The 18,054-nt window shown below is 47.6% G+C and overlaps 1 protein-coding gene across 1 annotated transcript; it reads left to right on the top strand.

Moving 5' to 3' along the window:
- The first annotated feature begins 8,168 nt into the window (after positions 1–8,168).
- On the top strand, positions 8,169–17,361 carry shcbp1 (SHC SH2-domain binding protein 1). Its single transcript, XM_072465678.1, has 13 exons — positions 8,169–8,410; positions 9,040–9,252; positions 9,531–9,646; positions 13,786–13,994; positions 14,707–14,802; positions 14,890–15,120; positions 15,193–15,370; positions 15,706–15,826; positions 15,898–16,029; positions 16,108–16,226; positions 16,333–16,419; positions 16,527–16,668; positions 17,022–17,361. Exons 1-13 carry the CDS (start codon positions 8,299–8,301, stop codon positions 17,336–17,338), a joined length of 2,073 nt encoding a protein of 690 aa, XP_072321779.1. The 5' UTR covers positions 8,169–8,298; the 3' UTR covers positions 17,339–17,361.
- Positions 17,362–18,054: the final 693 nt, after the last annotated feature.

Here is an 18,054-nt window from a genome sequence, read left to right as displayed (position 1 = left end):
GGCCAGTGGCTCTCACGTTCCACCTGATGAAGACACTGGAGCGGCTGGTCCTGGACCACCTCCGCTCCACCGTGAGCTCAGCCATGGACCCGCTGCAGTTTGCATATCGGCCTGGCATCGGAGTGGAGGACGCCGTCATCTCCCTGCTGCACCACTCTCTCTCTCACCTGGAAAAGCCTGGCAGCTCTGAGAGGATTCTGTTCTTCGATCTTTCCAGCGCCTTCAACACCATCCAGCCGCTGCTCCTGAGGGACAAGCTGGAGACGGCTGGTGTGGAGTATGACCTGGCAGAGTGGATCCTGGACTACCTCACAGACCGACCCCAGTTTGTGAGAGCCCGGAACTGTGTGTCTGACACTCGGACCTGCAGTGTGGGGGCGCCCCAGGGCACTGTCCTCGCGCCCTTTCTCTTCACCCTTTACACTGCAGACTTCAGACATGACACGGACAGCTGTGTCCTGCAGAAGTTCTCTGATGACTCTGCATCATCGGACTCATCACGGACGACGATGACGCGGAGTACAGAGGACTGGCGCAGGACTTTGTGGACTGGTGTCAGCGGAACCACCTCCTCATCAACGCGGGGAAGACCAAGGAGATGTTTGTGGACTTCCGCAGACGCCACCCCACTGCCCCCTCACCAGTGAACATCCAGGGACGGGACATTGAGAGAGTGGACTCATACAAGTACCTGGGTGTTCATCTGAACCACAAACTGGACTGGACTCATAACACAGACGCACTGTACAGGAAGAGCCAGAGTCGGCTCTACCTCCTGAGGAGACTCAGGTCTTTTGGAGTGACAGGGCCACTCCTGAAGACCTTCTACGACTCTGTGGTGGCATCAGCCCTCCTGTACGGTGTGGCCTGCTGGAGCAGCAGCATCACCTGTAACCAACCAACCCCATCCAGAGAAACATTGTTAGTTTTTATACCTACTGTTTTCCTCCAACAGAGGCCAATTATATATGCAACCAGAAGACTTTTGTTCGTTAAACTGTCTTCCCAAATAATTGTTTCCATTCTTCTGAATTTAAATTGGTTGCCTTGCCTTGTGATTACTTTTTTCATACTTGAAGATGCCAGAGCTCTGGTCAGAGGAGGAAATTCCGGTGAGTGTGTCGCGTTTTCAGAGCTGTTCGTTCTTAGAGCCTTTTACCGATTAATCCACGAATTATACACACTATTTACGCATCATATACACGAAAGTGAACGTTTGATTTCTCCGCAAACAATCCGGAGCCTCAAGCCGCTCGCTTTTCAGTATTTCGTGGATTAAAAAGCCCTCCTCACTCTCTAGCTCCAGCCTGAACTAGCCTAGCGTAGCCTAGCCGCTAGCGTCATGGCTGGATCTACCTTTACCTGTTTGAGCTGTCATATGTCGAGTCAGAACCCTGGCTCCTTCTCTGATGATAGGTGCGTGAAGTGCAGTGTAGTGGTAGTTTTGGAGGCCAGGGTTACGGAGTTAGAAGCGCGGATCCGCTGTTTAGAGGAGCTTAAGTCCAGTTATAGTTCGGTTTTAGCGCGAGGGCTACCGGACCGCGCTGCAGGGCGTAGCATTAGCATTAGCAGTAGCAGTAAGGCCGAGCTCAGCCCCTCAGCGTCTCCCGTGCAGCCGGGACTAGACCAGGAACAGAATAGGGACCATTTTGTGACAGTTCGGAGGGGACAAGGCGCTAAACGCCGAACCTCAGAGCGCCGTGAGCTTCACGTCTATAATAGGTTTTCTCCCCTCAGCGATCACACGCCCGCTGAACACACTAGAGAAACTCTTGTAATCGGGAGTTCTATTGTTAGAGACGTGAAGCTGCCAGCTGCTAGCGTTAGGTGTTACCCGGGGGCCAGAATGGGTGACATCGAAGGAAACCTTAGGATCTTAAAGCGGAGTAGGACCCGTTTCCGGCGAGTCGTGGTTCACGCAGGCGGTAACGACGCCCGGCGGAGACAATCAGAGGTGCTCAAAGTTCAAGTAGCCGCGGTGTGTGACCTAGCGAAGTCGATGTCAGACACTGTAATATTTTCTGGTCCCCTGCCCAATCGGATCAATGCTGAATTGTACAGCCGTCTCTCAGCATTCAACAACTGGTTATCCAGATGGTGCCCTCAAAACAACGTTGTCTTTATTGATAACTGGAGTGCGTTTTGGGGAAAGCCCGGGCTCATACGCAGGGATGGCATCCATCCGACTTCGGAGGGTACATCCCTATTAGTTCGGAATTTGACCGATAGTCTTAGTCGTGTTAAGTGACCATCTAGGGATGAGCCCCAGGTGCAGAGCAGCAGTTCAAGACGCTCCTCTGTCGCTGAACTCTCGCCCGTTCTGTTACATGTGAAGTGTTCAGATTCAAGACAGATAGAGACTGTGTGTGTCCCTCGTTTCCCTCGTGTCCCTCGTACAAATAATGCCAAAAAGTCACATCTCAGAAAAAATATTTCAGGCGTCAGACCAAATAACTTAAGGAAAATAACAATCACAAATACACAAATGAATAAACACGTAAAATGTGGACTGCTAAACATTAGAGCAATTTCCTCCAAATCGCTCTTAGTTAATGAATTAATTAGTGACTATAACATAGATCTTCTAGCTCTAACTGAAACGTGGCTTCAACAAGACGACTACGTCAGACTAAATGAGTCCACCCCACCCACCCATCTTAACCCCACCCACCCATGTTAACTTTCAGACTGCCAGGAGCACAGGCCGAGGTGGTGGTGTGGCAGTGATCTCCCACTCAAGCCTACTCATGAGCCCTAAAACTAACAATGCATTTCACTCATTTGAAAGCCTTATGCTGTCAATCACATGTCCAAATATGAAAAACCAAAAAGGAGTTTTGTTCATAGTTATCTACCGACCTCCTGGTCCCTACTCAGAGTTTTTAACAGAGTTTTCTGACTTTATATCAAACTTAGTGTTAGCCTGGGATAAAATAGTTATAGTTGGAGACTTTAATATCCACGTGAACATGAGTGATGACGCTCTCAGTAATGCCTTCAGCGCCTTGTTAGACAGCATTGGTTTCACTCAGAATGTAAATAAACCGACTCACACTCACAAGAACACTCTGGATCTTGTCCTAACGTATGGAACAGAGATTAGTGACCTCAGTGTCCTCCCTCAAAACCCTATATTGTCAGATCATTTCCTAATTACCTTTCAGTTTATTCTTAAAGATCATCCAGTCCCACAAAATAAAGTTATAATGAAAAGGACAATATCTGAAAAATCTATCTCAAAATTCAAAGAAATAATAGAGCCAATATTCAGTGACATGTCATGTGATCCTGCTGAGAACAGTTTTAGTCCCAGTTTAAGTGATCAATGTGTCGACTTGACCATGAATTCTCTGAAGTCTGCTCTTGACGTTGTCGCGCCGTTAAAACAGAAGGTCATTAGGCCAAAGCGCGCCTCCCCATGGTACAACCAAGAACTGCGTTCACATAAACAAAGGGTTAGAAAGTTAGAGGGATTATTTCGTCGCTCTCACACCGAAGAATCCCTAAAAGCATGGAAAAGTTGCCTGCTGTCCTATAAGCAGGCTCTGCGTAAGGCCCAAACCAGATATTATTCAAATCTAATAGAAGTCAACAAAAGTAACACTAAATTCCTTTTCAGCACTGTAGCTAGGCTAACAAACTGTCACAGTGCAGTAGAGCCCTCAATCCCAGCTACACTTAGCTCTGATGATTTCCTCCTATTTTTTAATAATAAAATAAAAACAATCAGAGATAAATTAGATGAAATTACCCCCGCTATTAGCCCTGAACTAGCCCAAGCTGTAAATCTAACGTCCCATATAAATCCACCTGTAAACCTAGAAAGGTTCACAGCTGTTGATCAAGCAGAGATAACTTCAGCCATTATGTCCTCTAAAAGCTCAACTTGTGTCCTAGACCCCATTCCAAGCAGACTCCTCAAAGACATTCTTCCCCTAATTATAGACCCTATTCTTAATATAATAAATACTTCACTCGAAAGTGGCTATGTTCCACAGTCCTTCAAACATGCAGTCATTAAACCTCTTCTGAAAAAGCCTAATCTAGATCCCGACCTATTGGTAAACTACAGACCTATTTCAAATCTTCCCTTCGTCTCTAAAATCCTTGAAAAAGTTGTAGTAAAACAGCTTTGTCGCCACCTGCAGGACAATAACTTATTTGAAGTTTTCCAGTCAGGGTTCAGAGCCCACCACAGCACTGAAACTGCACTAGTTAAAGTCACAAATGATTTGTTATTAGCCGCTGACGATGGACTGGTCTCAGTCCTGGTTCTGTTGGACCTCAGCGCAGCGTTTGACACCATTGACCACAACATTCTACTGCAGAGGTTAGAATGTGATGTAGGTGTTGGAGGAACAGCCCTCAGCTGGTTTAAATCCTATCTATCTGATAGGTTCCAATTTGTTAATGTAAACCAGAGCTCCTCACCAAGCTCTAAAGTAATTTACGGTGTGCCACAGGGTTCGGTACTCGGTCCAATTCTGTTTACTCTTTATATGCTACCATTAGGCAACATTATCAGAAAGCATGACATTAACTTCCACTGCTATGCAGACGACACTCAGCTGTATTTATCAATGAAACCTGATCAGAGCGATCAAGTAGACAGACTTAGTACTTGTGTGAAGGAGATAAAAACCTGGATGACACTAAACTACCTGCTTCTTAACCCTGAAAAAACCGAGGTCATTGTGCTTGGCCCTAAGCATCTACGAGACGCTCTATCTGAGCAGATAGTCACACTGGACAATGTCAGTGTAGCCTCCAGTTCTACTGTAAGAAACCTTGGAGTCTTATTTGACCAGGAGCTCTCATTTAAAGCTCATATAAATCAAGCTTGTAAAACAGCCTATTTCCATTTGCGCAACATAGCCAAAATCAGAAGAATTCTGCCTAAAAGTGATGCCGAAAAACTTATCCATGCATTTGTAACGACTAGATTAGACTACTGTAACTCCCTGCTTGCAGCGTGTCCTAAAAGCTCCATAAAAAGCTTTCAACTGGTTCAAAATGCAGCAGCAAGATTACTAACAGGAACAAAAAGAAGAGAGCACATTACGCCGGTGCTGAAGTCTCTTCACTGGCTCCCCGTCGAGTCCAGAATCAAATTCAAAATTCTACTCTTGACCTACAAAGCCATAAATGACATGGCCCCATCCTACCTCAAAGATGCTATAGAACCATATCATCCAAACAGAGCTCTTCGCTCTCAGAATGCCGGCCTTCTGGTGGTGCCAAGAGTCTCTAAAAGTACTGTAGGAGGTAGAGCGTTTAGCTACCAAGCTCCTGTGTTATGGAATCAGCTCCCGACCCATGTTAAATATGCTGACACAGTCTCTTCATTTAAGTCCAGGCTTAAAACGTTCCTCTTCGAAATCGCTTATGGTCAGAGTAGTTAGGAACAGAAAGATAAACCCACAGCTTCAGCTACGCTGCCCTAGGAGTAACTGTGCTGGGGGAAGTATGACAGCTTGAGCACTATCCTCTTCTTCTTCTGACTACTTATGCTATCAAACAATATTTATTTTTTGATTCCACTTGCAAACTGTTCACCGCCTTCTTTTCTTTCTCTCACTCCTGAGGACCTGTGGACCCAGATGCCCCTCCCCTGGTGAAGTGGTCCCTGCCCTGTGTGGACGGTCCCTCATCTGCCTGAAGAGTGGCTCCAGTTCGCCTCAGTCGGTCCCTCTTCTGCCTGAAGAGTGGGTCCAGCTCGACTCAGACGGTCCCTCTTCTGCCTGAAGAGTGGGTCCAGCTCGACTCAGACGGTCCCTCTTCTGCCTGAAGAGTGGGTCCAGCTCCAGTCTCCTTGTGTCCGTCTGTCCGTCTGTGAGAGTCAGATCTCTCCTTCACTGGAACTCCTCCAGGTTTCTACGCTTTTTTCCCAAAGAGGTTTTTTTTGTAGTTTTTCCTGGCCGAGAAGGAGAGTCTAAGGACAGAGGACCCTGGGACATCGTCCCTCGCCACCACAGACATTGTCTGACTTCATCGCCACCACAGACATTGTCTGACTCCATCGCCACCACAGACATTGTTGATTCATTTCTCCCTGTGGCCCTCAGAGGCAACTGTTGTTGTGATTTTGGGCCTTACAAAAATAAATTGATTTGATTTGATTTGATCACAGAGAGGGAGAGGAAGAGGCTGGACAGAGTCATCAAGAAGTCCAGCTCCGTCCTGGGCTGTGCTCTGGACTCGGTGCAGGAGGTGGGGGACAGGAGGGTCCTGGCTAGATTCACATCTATGCTGGACCATGAGTGTCGCCCCCTGCAGGACACTCTGTCCGCTCTGGAGAGCAGCTTCAGTGAGAGACTGATCCACCCTCGCTGTGTGAAGGAAGGGTTTCGTAGGTCTTTCCTTCCTGCTGCTGTCAGACTTTATAACAAACACTGTTAGTACTGAACACTCGCAATACTGACCTAACCATGTGCAATTCTGTCATATGTGCAATTACTGTGAAATTCATGTGCAATTCATGTGCTGTCGTGACACATATTCATGTGCAATTACTGTCGTGATCACATGCAATGGTATTTATTTATTTATTTGTCTATGGGAGTTTTTTTTATTTATTTATAGGAGATCTTCTACTGAAAGTGTTTTTCAGACTTCCTATAAGTGATCTGTTCTTCTGTATCTACCTCTGTATCTACCTGCGTTGCACCAATGAAATTTCCCCATGTGGGACAATAAAGGAATATCTTATCTTATCTTATCTAAATAATAAAGTCTAAAGGATAAAATCTAAATAATAAAGTCTAAAGAATAAAGTCTGAAGGATAAAGTCTAAAATGCAACAATGGAATTTCCCCATGTGTGGACAATAAAGGATTATCTTATCTTATCTTAAAGTCTAGACGTACAACTACAATGGGTGGCAGTAATGTCAAAACTCAATTGGTTGACACACATTGACTACTAGAGAGATCACCATGGTAACAGTCATCCAGTTCCAGCACCCATGTTCTGACTGTAAATATACACTTTTAAATATAATGTTCTTCTAGATATTTTGATGATTGTACTTTTTCATATTTGCCATTGATCTAATCCCCATATTATTATTTATTTAATTCATAATCACTGATTTATTTAATAATCAACGATTGAGTTCACATTGACACACAGATATAGTTTAATTCTGCATAAAATATATACCAGTTATGTTAGCACTTGGTATGGTATGCATTACATGTCTTATAATAATAATTACCAATAAGAAATGAATGGAGCCGTAAGTGGAACTCTGCATTTTTAAGGCAACCGGAACTACCCGGTGTGTTTGGTGAAAAGGTCCCACACACTGCATAATTCTGCATTAAAATATAAACCAGTGCAGTGCATAGGCTGAATATTGCTTTTAAGATTGAGGTTGAGGTAAAGGTACATTTTACTGTCCCAGGACCATAAGTACACTATAAAACATACAATCCATCTCTCTCGAGCCTTTATTATTCAGCATTGGGTGAAAAGCAGAGTAATTATATGTCTATGGGTACAAGTACAGCTTTGTACTTAAATGTATTCCCATGTCATTATAAAATCCCATTCTGAAATTAAGACTGCATATTTCATTACTTTTGTTGAAACTTCTAGATATTTTTTTGATAGTGTGGTAATTATATTAATTTTATAAGAGCTGAAACTTCATAGTTTGTTTCAGACATAAGAGTTGGGTGAGATAAACTATAATATCGTGGGCTAAAGGGTCGCACAACAACAACAACAACAACATTTGCATAATTGCGTGTTGTGCGTGCCGTTAGCATTAGCATTAGCAGCGGGTCCTCCCACGGCCTTTGCGGTCCGTGGAGGCCGCACGGAGGCGCTGGGTCCATCGAAGGATGCAGCCGGTGACTTAGGATAATATAATAGATCCATGTTGGAACCAAATATCTATTATATTATCTCATATTATCTTATATTAACTTGGGACACGGCTAAGAGCTTCATGAGCTAACGAGACAACGTTGTTGAGTTAGCGTAACTGTCACTGCGCATGCCCAGTGTCGTCGCTCTCATTGGTCAGGTTGTAAGGAAATAGAGAGGGCGCGCGGCTCTTCCCATTGGCTCCGCTCCGCAAACCGGGGAAAGTTTGAAAGTGTCGCTGGGCGTGCGCGCGGTGCAGTTACACGTCCCACGGCTGTCTGCGGGAGCACGGACGGTTCAGGTACACGTCCCACGGCTGTCTGCGGGAGCACGGACGGTTCAGGTACACGTCCCACGGCTGTCTGCGGGAGCACGGACGGTTCTTTTTGTGTGTCCGGTGAGAAACGGTCGGTGTTCGGCGAGGACATGGACGAGGTGGTGGCGCTGGTGTCGGAGCTGGACTCGTACGTTCACGTCGAGCTCGAATTGGACAACAACAACTGCATCGAAGGACACGAGCGGGCCCCGGGGACACACGGTACGTGCAAAAATGTCGTGCAATTTTTCGACTAGTATGTTGTTTATTAGATGGATTAATTACGTGTGATAATTGCACGTGATCTTTTCAAATGTACGACCTTTTACTTCCTCTAATGCTTCACTGACAGTGGTTCTGCACAGGCAAAACATCTGATCATTGTCTGGTTTCTGGATGTATCAGAAAATATCATGTAAACTGCTTCATCAGCTGTTTAGTAATGTGATTTGTGCATGTATCAGAGTCATGTGATGTGAGTAATGTCATTTCTTTCAGATTCTTCGCACCTGTACAGGTTTTGACAAGGAAAATGATGCAAACGAGAACAAACTAATGTGGCAAAGTCAAAATCGAAGGGAAATGTTAAAGATCTAACGTTCTTTTACAATTAATTGCACATAATTCATAAAATAGTTACTCTAAAAATCCACTCATTCACTGACATTTGTCTTCAGGTGTTTTAATGATCTGAATTCTCTTGTTCATATACATAAACAAACACCACAAATCTTATTGACGCTTGGTGAAGTCGTGCATACAACTTGTCTTACTGGTGACACTCTATTCTGTGTTCGAATCTAATAAAAACCGGGCAGATATTTGTATTCTAATGCGTCTGGTCCTTACAGCTCTGTTCCAGGACGCAGAGGACGAGAACAGTGAGAGCAGTGGAAGCAGTGGCGACGACAGTGGCACAGACCCCTTTGGCACGGCGCACTTGGGCACACGGCTGCAGAGATGTGAACACAAATCCGAATCCAGCGCCGGTCTCCCGGACACGTTCCAGACCGGCCACCTGCTCTTCTACGAGAGGTTCAAGGCCTACCAAGACTACGTGCTCGGTAATGGGACGACCAGAGCTGATGGCCGCGAGACTGGGTCCACGAGATGAGATTTTGACATGAATGATGCTATGATAAATACATTGGGGTGATCAGATTGACAGTTTTTGATTGATTTAACATCTACAGCTTCTCAAATGTGTCACTCATTAGCGTTAAACAATACAACGGTCTCACAAGATCATTCTCCACGTGTGCACGCTCCTGAGGCATGAGATCTTGTCCTCTCAAGACTAAAAGCAATGTAGGTTTGAAATAAGGTGTCATTTTGTGCTCAGGTGACTGTAAGCCGTCCGAGGTGAAAGCCTTCACGGCAGATTATCTGGAGAAGGTGGTGGAGCCGTGTGATTGGCTGGCTTTGTGGTGCACGGACGTCTTTGATGTTTTGGTGGAGGTGAGTGTTTAATATGATAAACAATTTGCATATAAGGAAAGAGCACATTTATTTGTAGAGCACATTTCATACACAAGGCGACTCAAAGTGCTTCACACAACAGCAAAAATGCATTAAAATCACAAATAAATGACAGACCACATACATAACATTCCAAACACTCTTTTCCATATTTATTTGACATTGCAGCATGACGGGCGTCTCCGGGATGGACACGTCACTTTTAGATTGATCATTGATAATAAAAGTATGTAGGTTTTGAGACTTTTCTTACAAATATGCAATTCCTATGACGTATGACAAAAGATGAAGAGCACGGACGTTAAGGGTAAAGCTTTTTTATCTATAGTTCATTGATGAAAGCTGTCCAGTTTTAGCAATTTATTAGACTGTGGCAATGAAAGTTATTTTTTTTCTGATATTACAACAAAGTCAATTGTAATTGACCCAAGTCGTTGTAATCATTTGTCCACAGTTGAACAAGTATAGTCAGTGCAAGTAATACAAGCTTGCATCATTTATATTTAGTTTCTATGAGCTGTAGTCTTCCTTTGCATTGAAGAACATCCATCCATCCATCTTCTGCCGCTTTATCCGGGGCCGGGTCGCGGGGGCAGCAGTCTGAGCAGGGACTCCCAGACTTCCTTCTCCCCAGACACTTCCTCTAACTCCTCCGGGGGGATCCCGAGGCGTTCCCAGGCCAGCCGAGAGACATAGTCTCTCCAGCGTGTCCTGGGTCTTCCCCGGGGCCTCTTCCCGGTGGGACATGCCTGAAACACCTCCCGAGGGAGGCGCCCAGGAGGCATCCGGAACAGATGCCCGAGCCACCTCAGCTGGCTCCTCTCGACGTGGAGGAGCAGCGGCTCTACTCCGAGCTCCCCCCGTGTGGCCGAGCTCCTCACCTTATCTCTAAGGGAGCGCCCAGCCACCCGGCGGAGGAAACTCATTTCGACCGCTTGTATCCGCGATCTTGTTCTTTCGGTCACTACCCAAAGCTCATGACCATAGGTGAGGGTAGGAACGTAGACCGACCGGTAAATAGAGAGCTTTGCCTTTCGGCTCAGCTCCCTCTTTACCACAACGGTCCGATGCAGCGACTGCATCACTGCAGCCGCTGCACCGATCCGCCTGTCGATCTCACGCTCCATCCTTCCCTCACTCGTGAACAAGACCCCGAGATACTTGAACTCCTCCACTTGGGGCAAGGACACCCCACCCACCTAGAGAGGGCAAGCCACCTTTTTCCGGTCGAGAACCATGGCCTCGGATTTGGAGGTGCTGATTCTCATCCCAGCCGCTTCACACTCGGCTGCAAACCGTCCCAGTGCATGTTGCAGGTCCGGGTTTGATGGAGCCATCAGGACAACATCGTCTGCAAACAGCAGAGATGAGATCCTGTGGTCCCCAAACCGGACCCCCTCCGACCCCTGACTGCGACTAGAAATTCTGTCCATAAAAATTATGAACAGAACCGGTGACACAGGGCAGCCCTGGCGGAGTCCAACATGCACTGGGAACAGGTCTGACTTACTGCCGGCAATGCGAACACAGCTCCTGCTCCGGTCATACAGGGACCGGACAGGCCTGAGCAAAGGGCCCCGGACCCCGTACTCCCGGAGCACCCCCCAAAGGACACCCCGAGGGACACGGTCAAAAGCCTTCTCCAGATCCACAAAGCACATGTGGACTGGTTGGGCAAACTCCCATGAACCCTCGAGCACCCGATGGAGGGTATAGAGCTGGTCCAGTGTTCCACGACCGGGACGAAAACCACTCTGCTCCTCCTGAATCCGAGGTTCGACTATCGGTCGGATTCTCCTCTCCAGTACCTTGGAATAGACCTTACCCGGGAGGCTGAGGAGTGTGATCCCTCTGTAGTTGGAACACACCCTCCGGTCCCCCTTCTTGAACAGAGGGACCACCACCCCGGTCTGCCAGTCCAGAGGCACGGTCCCCGAACGCCACGCGATGTTGCAGAGACGTGTCAACCAAGACAGTCCTACAACATCCAGATACTTTAGGTACTCAGGGCGGATCTCATCCACCCCCGGAGCCCTGCCACCGAGGAGTTTGCGGACAACCTCAGTGACTTCAGCTTGGGTGATGGATGAGCCAGCCTCCGAGTCCCCGGTCTCTACTTCCTCTTCAGAAGACGTGACTGAGGGATTAAGGAGATCCTCAAAGTATTCCTTCCACCGTCCGACGACATCCCCAGTCGAGGTCAGCAGGCCTCCACCCGCACCGTAAACGGTGTTTGTGAGACACTGCTTCCCCTTCCTGAGGCGCTGGACGGTTTGCCAGAATTTCTTTGGTGCCGACCGATAGTCCTCCTCCATGGCCTCCCCGAACTCCTCCCAGGCCCGGGTTTTTGCCTCTGCGACAGCACGAGCCGCGGCTCGCTTGGCCTGCCGATACCCGTCGATGACCTCCGGAGACCTACAAGCCAGAGTGGCCTGATAGGCCTCCTTCTTTAGTCTGACGGCATCCCTTACTTCCGGTGTCCACCACCGGGTTCGGGGGTTGCCGCCACGACAGGCACCGGAGACCTTGCGACCACAGCTCCGAGCAGCCGCATCAACAATGGAGGCGGAGAACATGGTCCACTCGGACTCAATGTCCCCAGCCTCCCCCGGGACATGGGAGAAGCTCTCCCGGAGGTGCGAGTTGAATACCCTACTGACAGAGGGCTCCACTAGACGTTCCCAACAGACCTTCACAATGCGCTTGGGTCTGCCAAGTCTGTCCGGCTTCCTCCTCCGCCAGCGGATCCAACTCACCACCAGGTGGTGATCGGTTGACAACTCTGCCCCTCTCTTCACCCGAGTGTCCAAGACACGCGGCCGGAGGTCTGATGACACGACAACTAAGTCGATCATTGACCTCCGGCCTAGGGTGTCCTGGTGCCACGTGCACTGATGGACACCCTTGTGCTTGAACATGGTGTTCGTTATGGACAATCCGTGGCTAGCACAGAAGTCCAATAACTGAACACCGCTCGGGTTCAGATCGGGGAAGCCGTTCTTCCCGATCACCCCTCTCCAGGTGTCACTGTCATTGCCCACGTGGGCGTTGAAGTCCCCCAGTAGAACAACGGAGTCCCCGGTCGGTGCACTGTCCAGTACCCCTCCCAAGGACTCCAAGAAGGCCGGGTACTCTGCACTGCTGTTCGGCCCGTAGGCCGCCACAACAGTGAGAGACCTGTCCCCCACCCGAAGGCGGAGGGACGCGACCCTCTCGTTCACCGGGGTAAACTCCAACACGTGGCGGCTGAGCTGAGGGGCTATCGGCAAGCCCACACCAGCCCGCCGCCTCTCCCCGCGGGCAACACCAGAGAAGTGGAGCGTCCAGCCCCTCTCGAGGAGATGGGTTCCAGAGCCCAAACTGTGCGTGGAGGTGAGGCCGACTATATCTAGTCGGTATCGCTCAACCTCCCGCACAAGCTCAGGCTCTTTCCCCCCCAGCGAGGTGACATTCCATGTCCCCAGAGTTAGTCTCTGTGTCCGGAGATCTGGTCGCCGAGGCCCCTGCCGTCGACTGCCGCCCAGATCTCTCTGCACCGGCCCCCTATGGATCCTCCTGCGGGTGGTGGGCCCACGGGAGGGCGGCCCCACGTCGCTCTTTCGGGCTGTGCCCGGCCGGGCCCCGTGGGGTAAGACCCGGCCACCAGGCGCTCGCCATGGAGCACCCATCCCAGGCCTGGCTCCAGGATGGGGCCCCGGTGACGCCGATCCGGGCGACGTGAACTGCCTTGATTGTGTCGTCGTCATAAGAGGCTTCTGAACCGATCTTTGTCTGACCCGTCACCTAGGACCTGTTTGCCTTGGGAGACCCTACCAGGGGCATGAAGCCCCCGACAACATAGCTCCCGGGATCATTCGGGCACTCAAACCCCTCCACCACGTTAAGGTGTCGGCTCAAGGAGGAGATTGAAGAACATATAACTATTTATTTTTAATTAAACAAGCATCAGAGCAGCTCGTCCTCAAATATAAGGGACATCGTTCTAGAACCTGGTGTAGACGTGGAAGTACATTTTCTGTCCAAAAGTGTCCCTAAAGGCAGCTCCTGTGAGCACAATCCAGCCCGTGCATCACCTGGCGTCCTCTTGACCGGTCCTGTTGGTCCTGCTGGTCCCGTAGGTTCGGGATGTGGACTTTAAGGACCTGAAGGCCGTCGTGCGCCTGGTGGTGCCCATGCAGTGCCAGGCCAAAGGCTGCGAGCTGACCGAGGACAACATGAAGTCGGTGCTGGAGGCCACGCAGCGCCAGGTCCCTCTGAAGGAGCTGCACGCCGTCTACGAGGAGTCCGGCGAGTTCGAGCAGACCGCACTCGCCATCGAGCATCACAGGTGGGCCTTTCTGTCCGACGTGGTAAGAACGGCCGCACAAAATGTGTTAACGAGTAAGACAAACGGTCAAATCTGGTGTCTGAAATCACACTAAACTCAAAACTAGGCCTTTTTTGGTCTAATTTAATTATGCTGGTGCCAATAAGTTGTATTTGCTGATGTATTACTATTTGAAAATCAATAGTAAGGTGATGTTATGATGTAATGTATGATTTAATGCAGTTACAGAATGCACTTTTCACTTCATACAGCAATATTCTAGCCGTATTGCTCTTCGATTTCCCCTTGCTCATGAGTAAAAATGGAAATGTTGACTCTGCTGAACGTCCAATATCTCGATCTGGACAATGATTACAGTTTTGTTTGGGAAGAGGAGGGACTCTCACTGGAGTTTTAGCCCATTGCAGGAGAGTGTATTTGCTCTTACCTGCCAATTATTATCCTTGTCAGCAATTATTAACGCATTCTTTTCTCTCTGCGACGCACCAAACGTTGTGTCCAGTCCAGTACAACTCAAACCTACAGCAAATGTCACACATGTCTTGCCGTTTGTAGTAATCCAGTCTCATTATTTAAAATGTAATCTGCTTATGTCAAATACCAATAAGATATGAACAAATGCATGCAAATAATGATATATCCTCCGTGCATTACCTAAAGAAAGAATGTAAGTTTTTAGATGAGACCGACCAAGTTAAATTGTGTTTTTTAGGTTTTTCTACAAACACATCTGGAGGCAGTGGGACGAAGAGGACGAAGATGATGACTTTGACTACTTTGTTCGATGTGTAGAGCCTCGCCTCAGACTGTAAGTATTCCTCTGCAGTGTATGTGTGTGAAACATTTGACGCAAACAAACATTGATGCTCTATATCTTGTTGTTTGCATATTTCAGGTACTACGACATCTTGGAGGACCGAGTGCCGGCGGGTTTGGTCGTGGAGTACCAGACGCTGCTTGAAAACTGCTCCAGAGTCTTTGAGCAGTTCTCCGTCCTGCGCAGTGGCATGAGTTGCGATTCCGACTCGGAGCTAGACAACGTGTCCATGGTCGAGGGCCTCAAACTCTACGACCAACTGGAAACGTACAAACGCAAGCTGCACATCATCGAAAACCCTTTATTACGGTAGTTCACAGAATGATAACCCACTGCGTTCATATGTTTGTGCTCGTTCTCATATAGTCTCTGTTATTCCAGGTACGTTCTTGGCTATAAAGGTAATGCCAGGCAGCAGTGCGTGCAGAGCCGTGGGCCCAGAGACTCCGGGTTAAAGGTGGTCCACATCGTGACGTCCTCCTGCACCAGTGTCCAGCTTCAGTCCCTCCTGAATGACCGACTGCTGCCGATGTATTCCAATGAGGACACAGAAATTAAGGCAAGTTATGAAACATGAAAAAACGGCACCAGACTTGTGCGGTAACGTGTGTGTGTGTGACATCCATACTATAGAGTGCAGGAGGGAGGCTCAGGCATTACCCAGTGCTCATGACCCCAGGGGCGAGTTGGAATGTCGATTGACCGGTAAATCGAGAGCTCGAACGAGACCGCGAGGTGCTTTAACGAGACAGAGGTTCGACTCTCGGTCAAATGCTTTACTGCTTCCTTATCCTGAGGCGCCGGATGGTTTACCAGAATGTCTTTGAGGCCGATCAGTACAGTTGTCCTCCTGCAGGAAGGTACAATGTGTAAAGTGTTTTTCTTTACGTTCAGTTTTACGGAGACCCAGTTTCAGCCGTGGACTCTTGTCACGAAGGCGATGTGGTCATAGTTTTACCAGGCGTCTTTAATGTCACCAGTTCTATCAACCTGCCAGATTCTGTCACAATAGAAGGTAATACTCTTTCAACACGGACAATACAAATAAAAAAACATGTATTTCATTAATCGCGTCTGTGTTTCTAGGCTTTGGTCTTCCAGATGAGGTGGTGATTGAGAAAAAGGGCAAAGGGGATTCGTTTGTTGACTCCACTGGCACCAACGTCAAAATATCCAACATCAAGTTTATCCAGCATGACGCCATTGAGGGCATTCTGTGTAAGAGTGGTTTAAATACTGTAATATGAGTGATTTCAGCGTAAAACAGTATCAAGCGTTGTCTTGTTGGATGTTTAGGCGTGCGTCAGGGGAACCTCGACATGGAGAACTGTGTGTTACAGTGCGAGACCACCGGAGTCATCGTGAGAACATCAGCCCACCTCACCATGAACATCTGTGACCTCTATGGATCCAAGGTAACACACTGTGGCATTTACAAGGTCATCTCTTGCTTTCCACCTACTGAAATGCAAGTTCTAGCTGGATTGCAGTGATATTTCTTAATAAAGTGTGTTTCTTCAGGGAGCTGGCATAGAGATCTACCCTGGCAGTGTGTGCAGTCTGATTGGAAATGGCATTCACCACTGCAAAGATGGGATCCTCATTAAGGTGAGCTGCTCATCTTTATCCTGAACTAGTGGAGCATCATTTAAATTACACAATTTATTTCTCCATTAGATTTATCTGTGCATTTAACTATTGTTGAATCCTAACAGGACTTTGCTAGTGAGCATGACGTGCTGCCGTCCATCACCATGGAAAACAATGTCATTCATAACAATGAAGGCTACGGAGTGATCCTGGTGAAGCCCAGCGTGGGGGAGGAGCCCAGCGCGGGGGAGGAGCTGAAGACTGAAGGTCAGTCATGTCTTACTTTTAATGGCTTTAACCCGGTTGTCAAATGGTTTGGGCGCTGCCTCCATGTGCGTCCGGCCGCAGTGTTGTGGGTTTGAATCCCCGGTTCTGGCAGTTTGCTGCATGTCCTCCCTTCTCTCATTGCCATTTTGCGCTCGGCTGTCCTGTGTAATAAAACCTAAACAATCAAAAAATTTACTGAATAAGACAAACATTTTTGAATTGTCACAAATGAAAGGAAAACCTCTGGAGGACTGGATCCTCATCAGCGTCGTGGTTCAAATACTATAACCACATCATGGCGGTGCAGAGCCCGTGTCTGTGGCACTTTTAATACATTTGTTTTGTTCTTTCAGAAAACATTAAATCAGCAGAAAAAACATCAGGATCATCAGCTGAACCTCAACTCGTCACCACCTTTGAGACTCCCCCCAACAGACCCCCCACAGACAGCGATAGCGGCCCAGACGACGACGGCGGCGGCCCAGGTGACGGCGACCTGCTGGTGGCCTCTGCCAGGAAGTGGCAGTTGTGTCGGCAGCTGAGCCGGAGTAAAGAGGCCACGTGCAGCCGGCCCGTCCAGGACCTACTCAACCACGAGATCTTTGTGTCCATTCAGGAAAACCAGTTCAAACGCAACGGAATGGGCGACTTCGGCACCTTCATCTGCTGAGCTGCTCCGTCTTTAGCTCAGGCCGTTGTCCAGGCAACTGCAGTTGTAAATATAATGTATCCAAAGAGTTTCTGCATTGGATTGAGACGCTTCTTAACTCGAGCCATATTTTTGTGCTGCACTCCTGAACTTACGCTGTGGCATGTCCTTTTTATCTTATTTATTCTATGGGCGAACAGTAAGTGTTTTAATGTCTTTTTCTTTTTTATCTAACTGTGGAGAACACTTGTCACTTTGAAATTCTATGTTTGCTGAAATGAAGTATTTTCAGGTTTGTTCATAAAGTTGCACTGGGAATGTCACAAAAAGAGTTTTCACACGAGGGTTTTATTGGCACTGGTGTATTTTTAATGAATTGTTTTTTTTTAATTGTTCAAAGTCCCAGATAAATTTTATTTAGGATTTCAACTTTTATTTTTAAAAATGTGAGAAACTGTTGTAATCCCTTTTCATGCTTTCTGGTTGAAATTCTGCATTTTGCACAGACTTAATGTAAATAAAAGGTAATTTTGTGCCATGTGACTTGATTTACTTTTCCTCACACACTCAGTGTTTTAGAATAATTATCTGAATATGCCATGAATCTGATGTCCAAAATTCAATAGAAAAATGCTCCTTAAAGATTCCAACACAGGAACAGGGTTTAATAAACTCCTATGCAAAAGGTTTACAGTACAACACTATTAAAGGCACTACATAAATCAATATAAAAGGTG

Source organism: Eucyclogobius newberryi, unplaced genomic scaffold (assembly GCF_026437365.1).
Source record: "Eucyclogobius newberryi isolate DKJ021-1_F unplaced genomic scaffold, fEucNew1.0.hap1 SCAF_5, whole genome shotgun sequence".
NCBI classification, from domain to species: domain Eukaryota; kingdom Metazoa; phylum Chordata; class Actinopteri; order Gobiiformes; family Gobiidae; genus Eucyclogobius; species Eucyclogobius newberryi.
The sequence above is the reverse complement of the archived record's forward strand: the minus strand, read 5'-3'. Positions and strand labels throughout refer to the sequence as shown.

Excerpts from the sequence above, each read along its gene's own strand:
- shcbp1 (XM_072465678.1), top strand. The coding sequence starts at position 8,299 with ATGGACGAGGTGGTGGCGCTGGTGTCGGAGCTGGACTCGTACGTTCAC. Across the intron at positions 8,411-9,039 it reads GCGGGCCCCGGGGACACACG|CTCTGTTCCAGGACGCAGAG; the intron begins GTACGTGCAAAA and ends TGGTCCTTACAG. Across the intron at positions 14,803-14,889 it reads GTAGAGCCTCGCCTCAGACT|GTACTACGACATCTTGGAGG; the intron begins GTAAGTATTCCT and ends TGCATATTTCAG.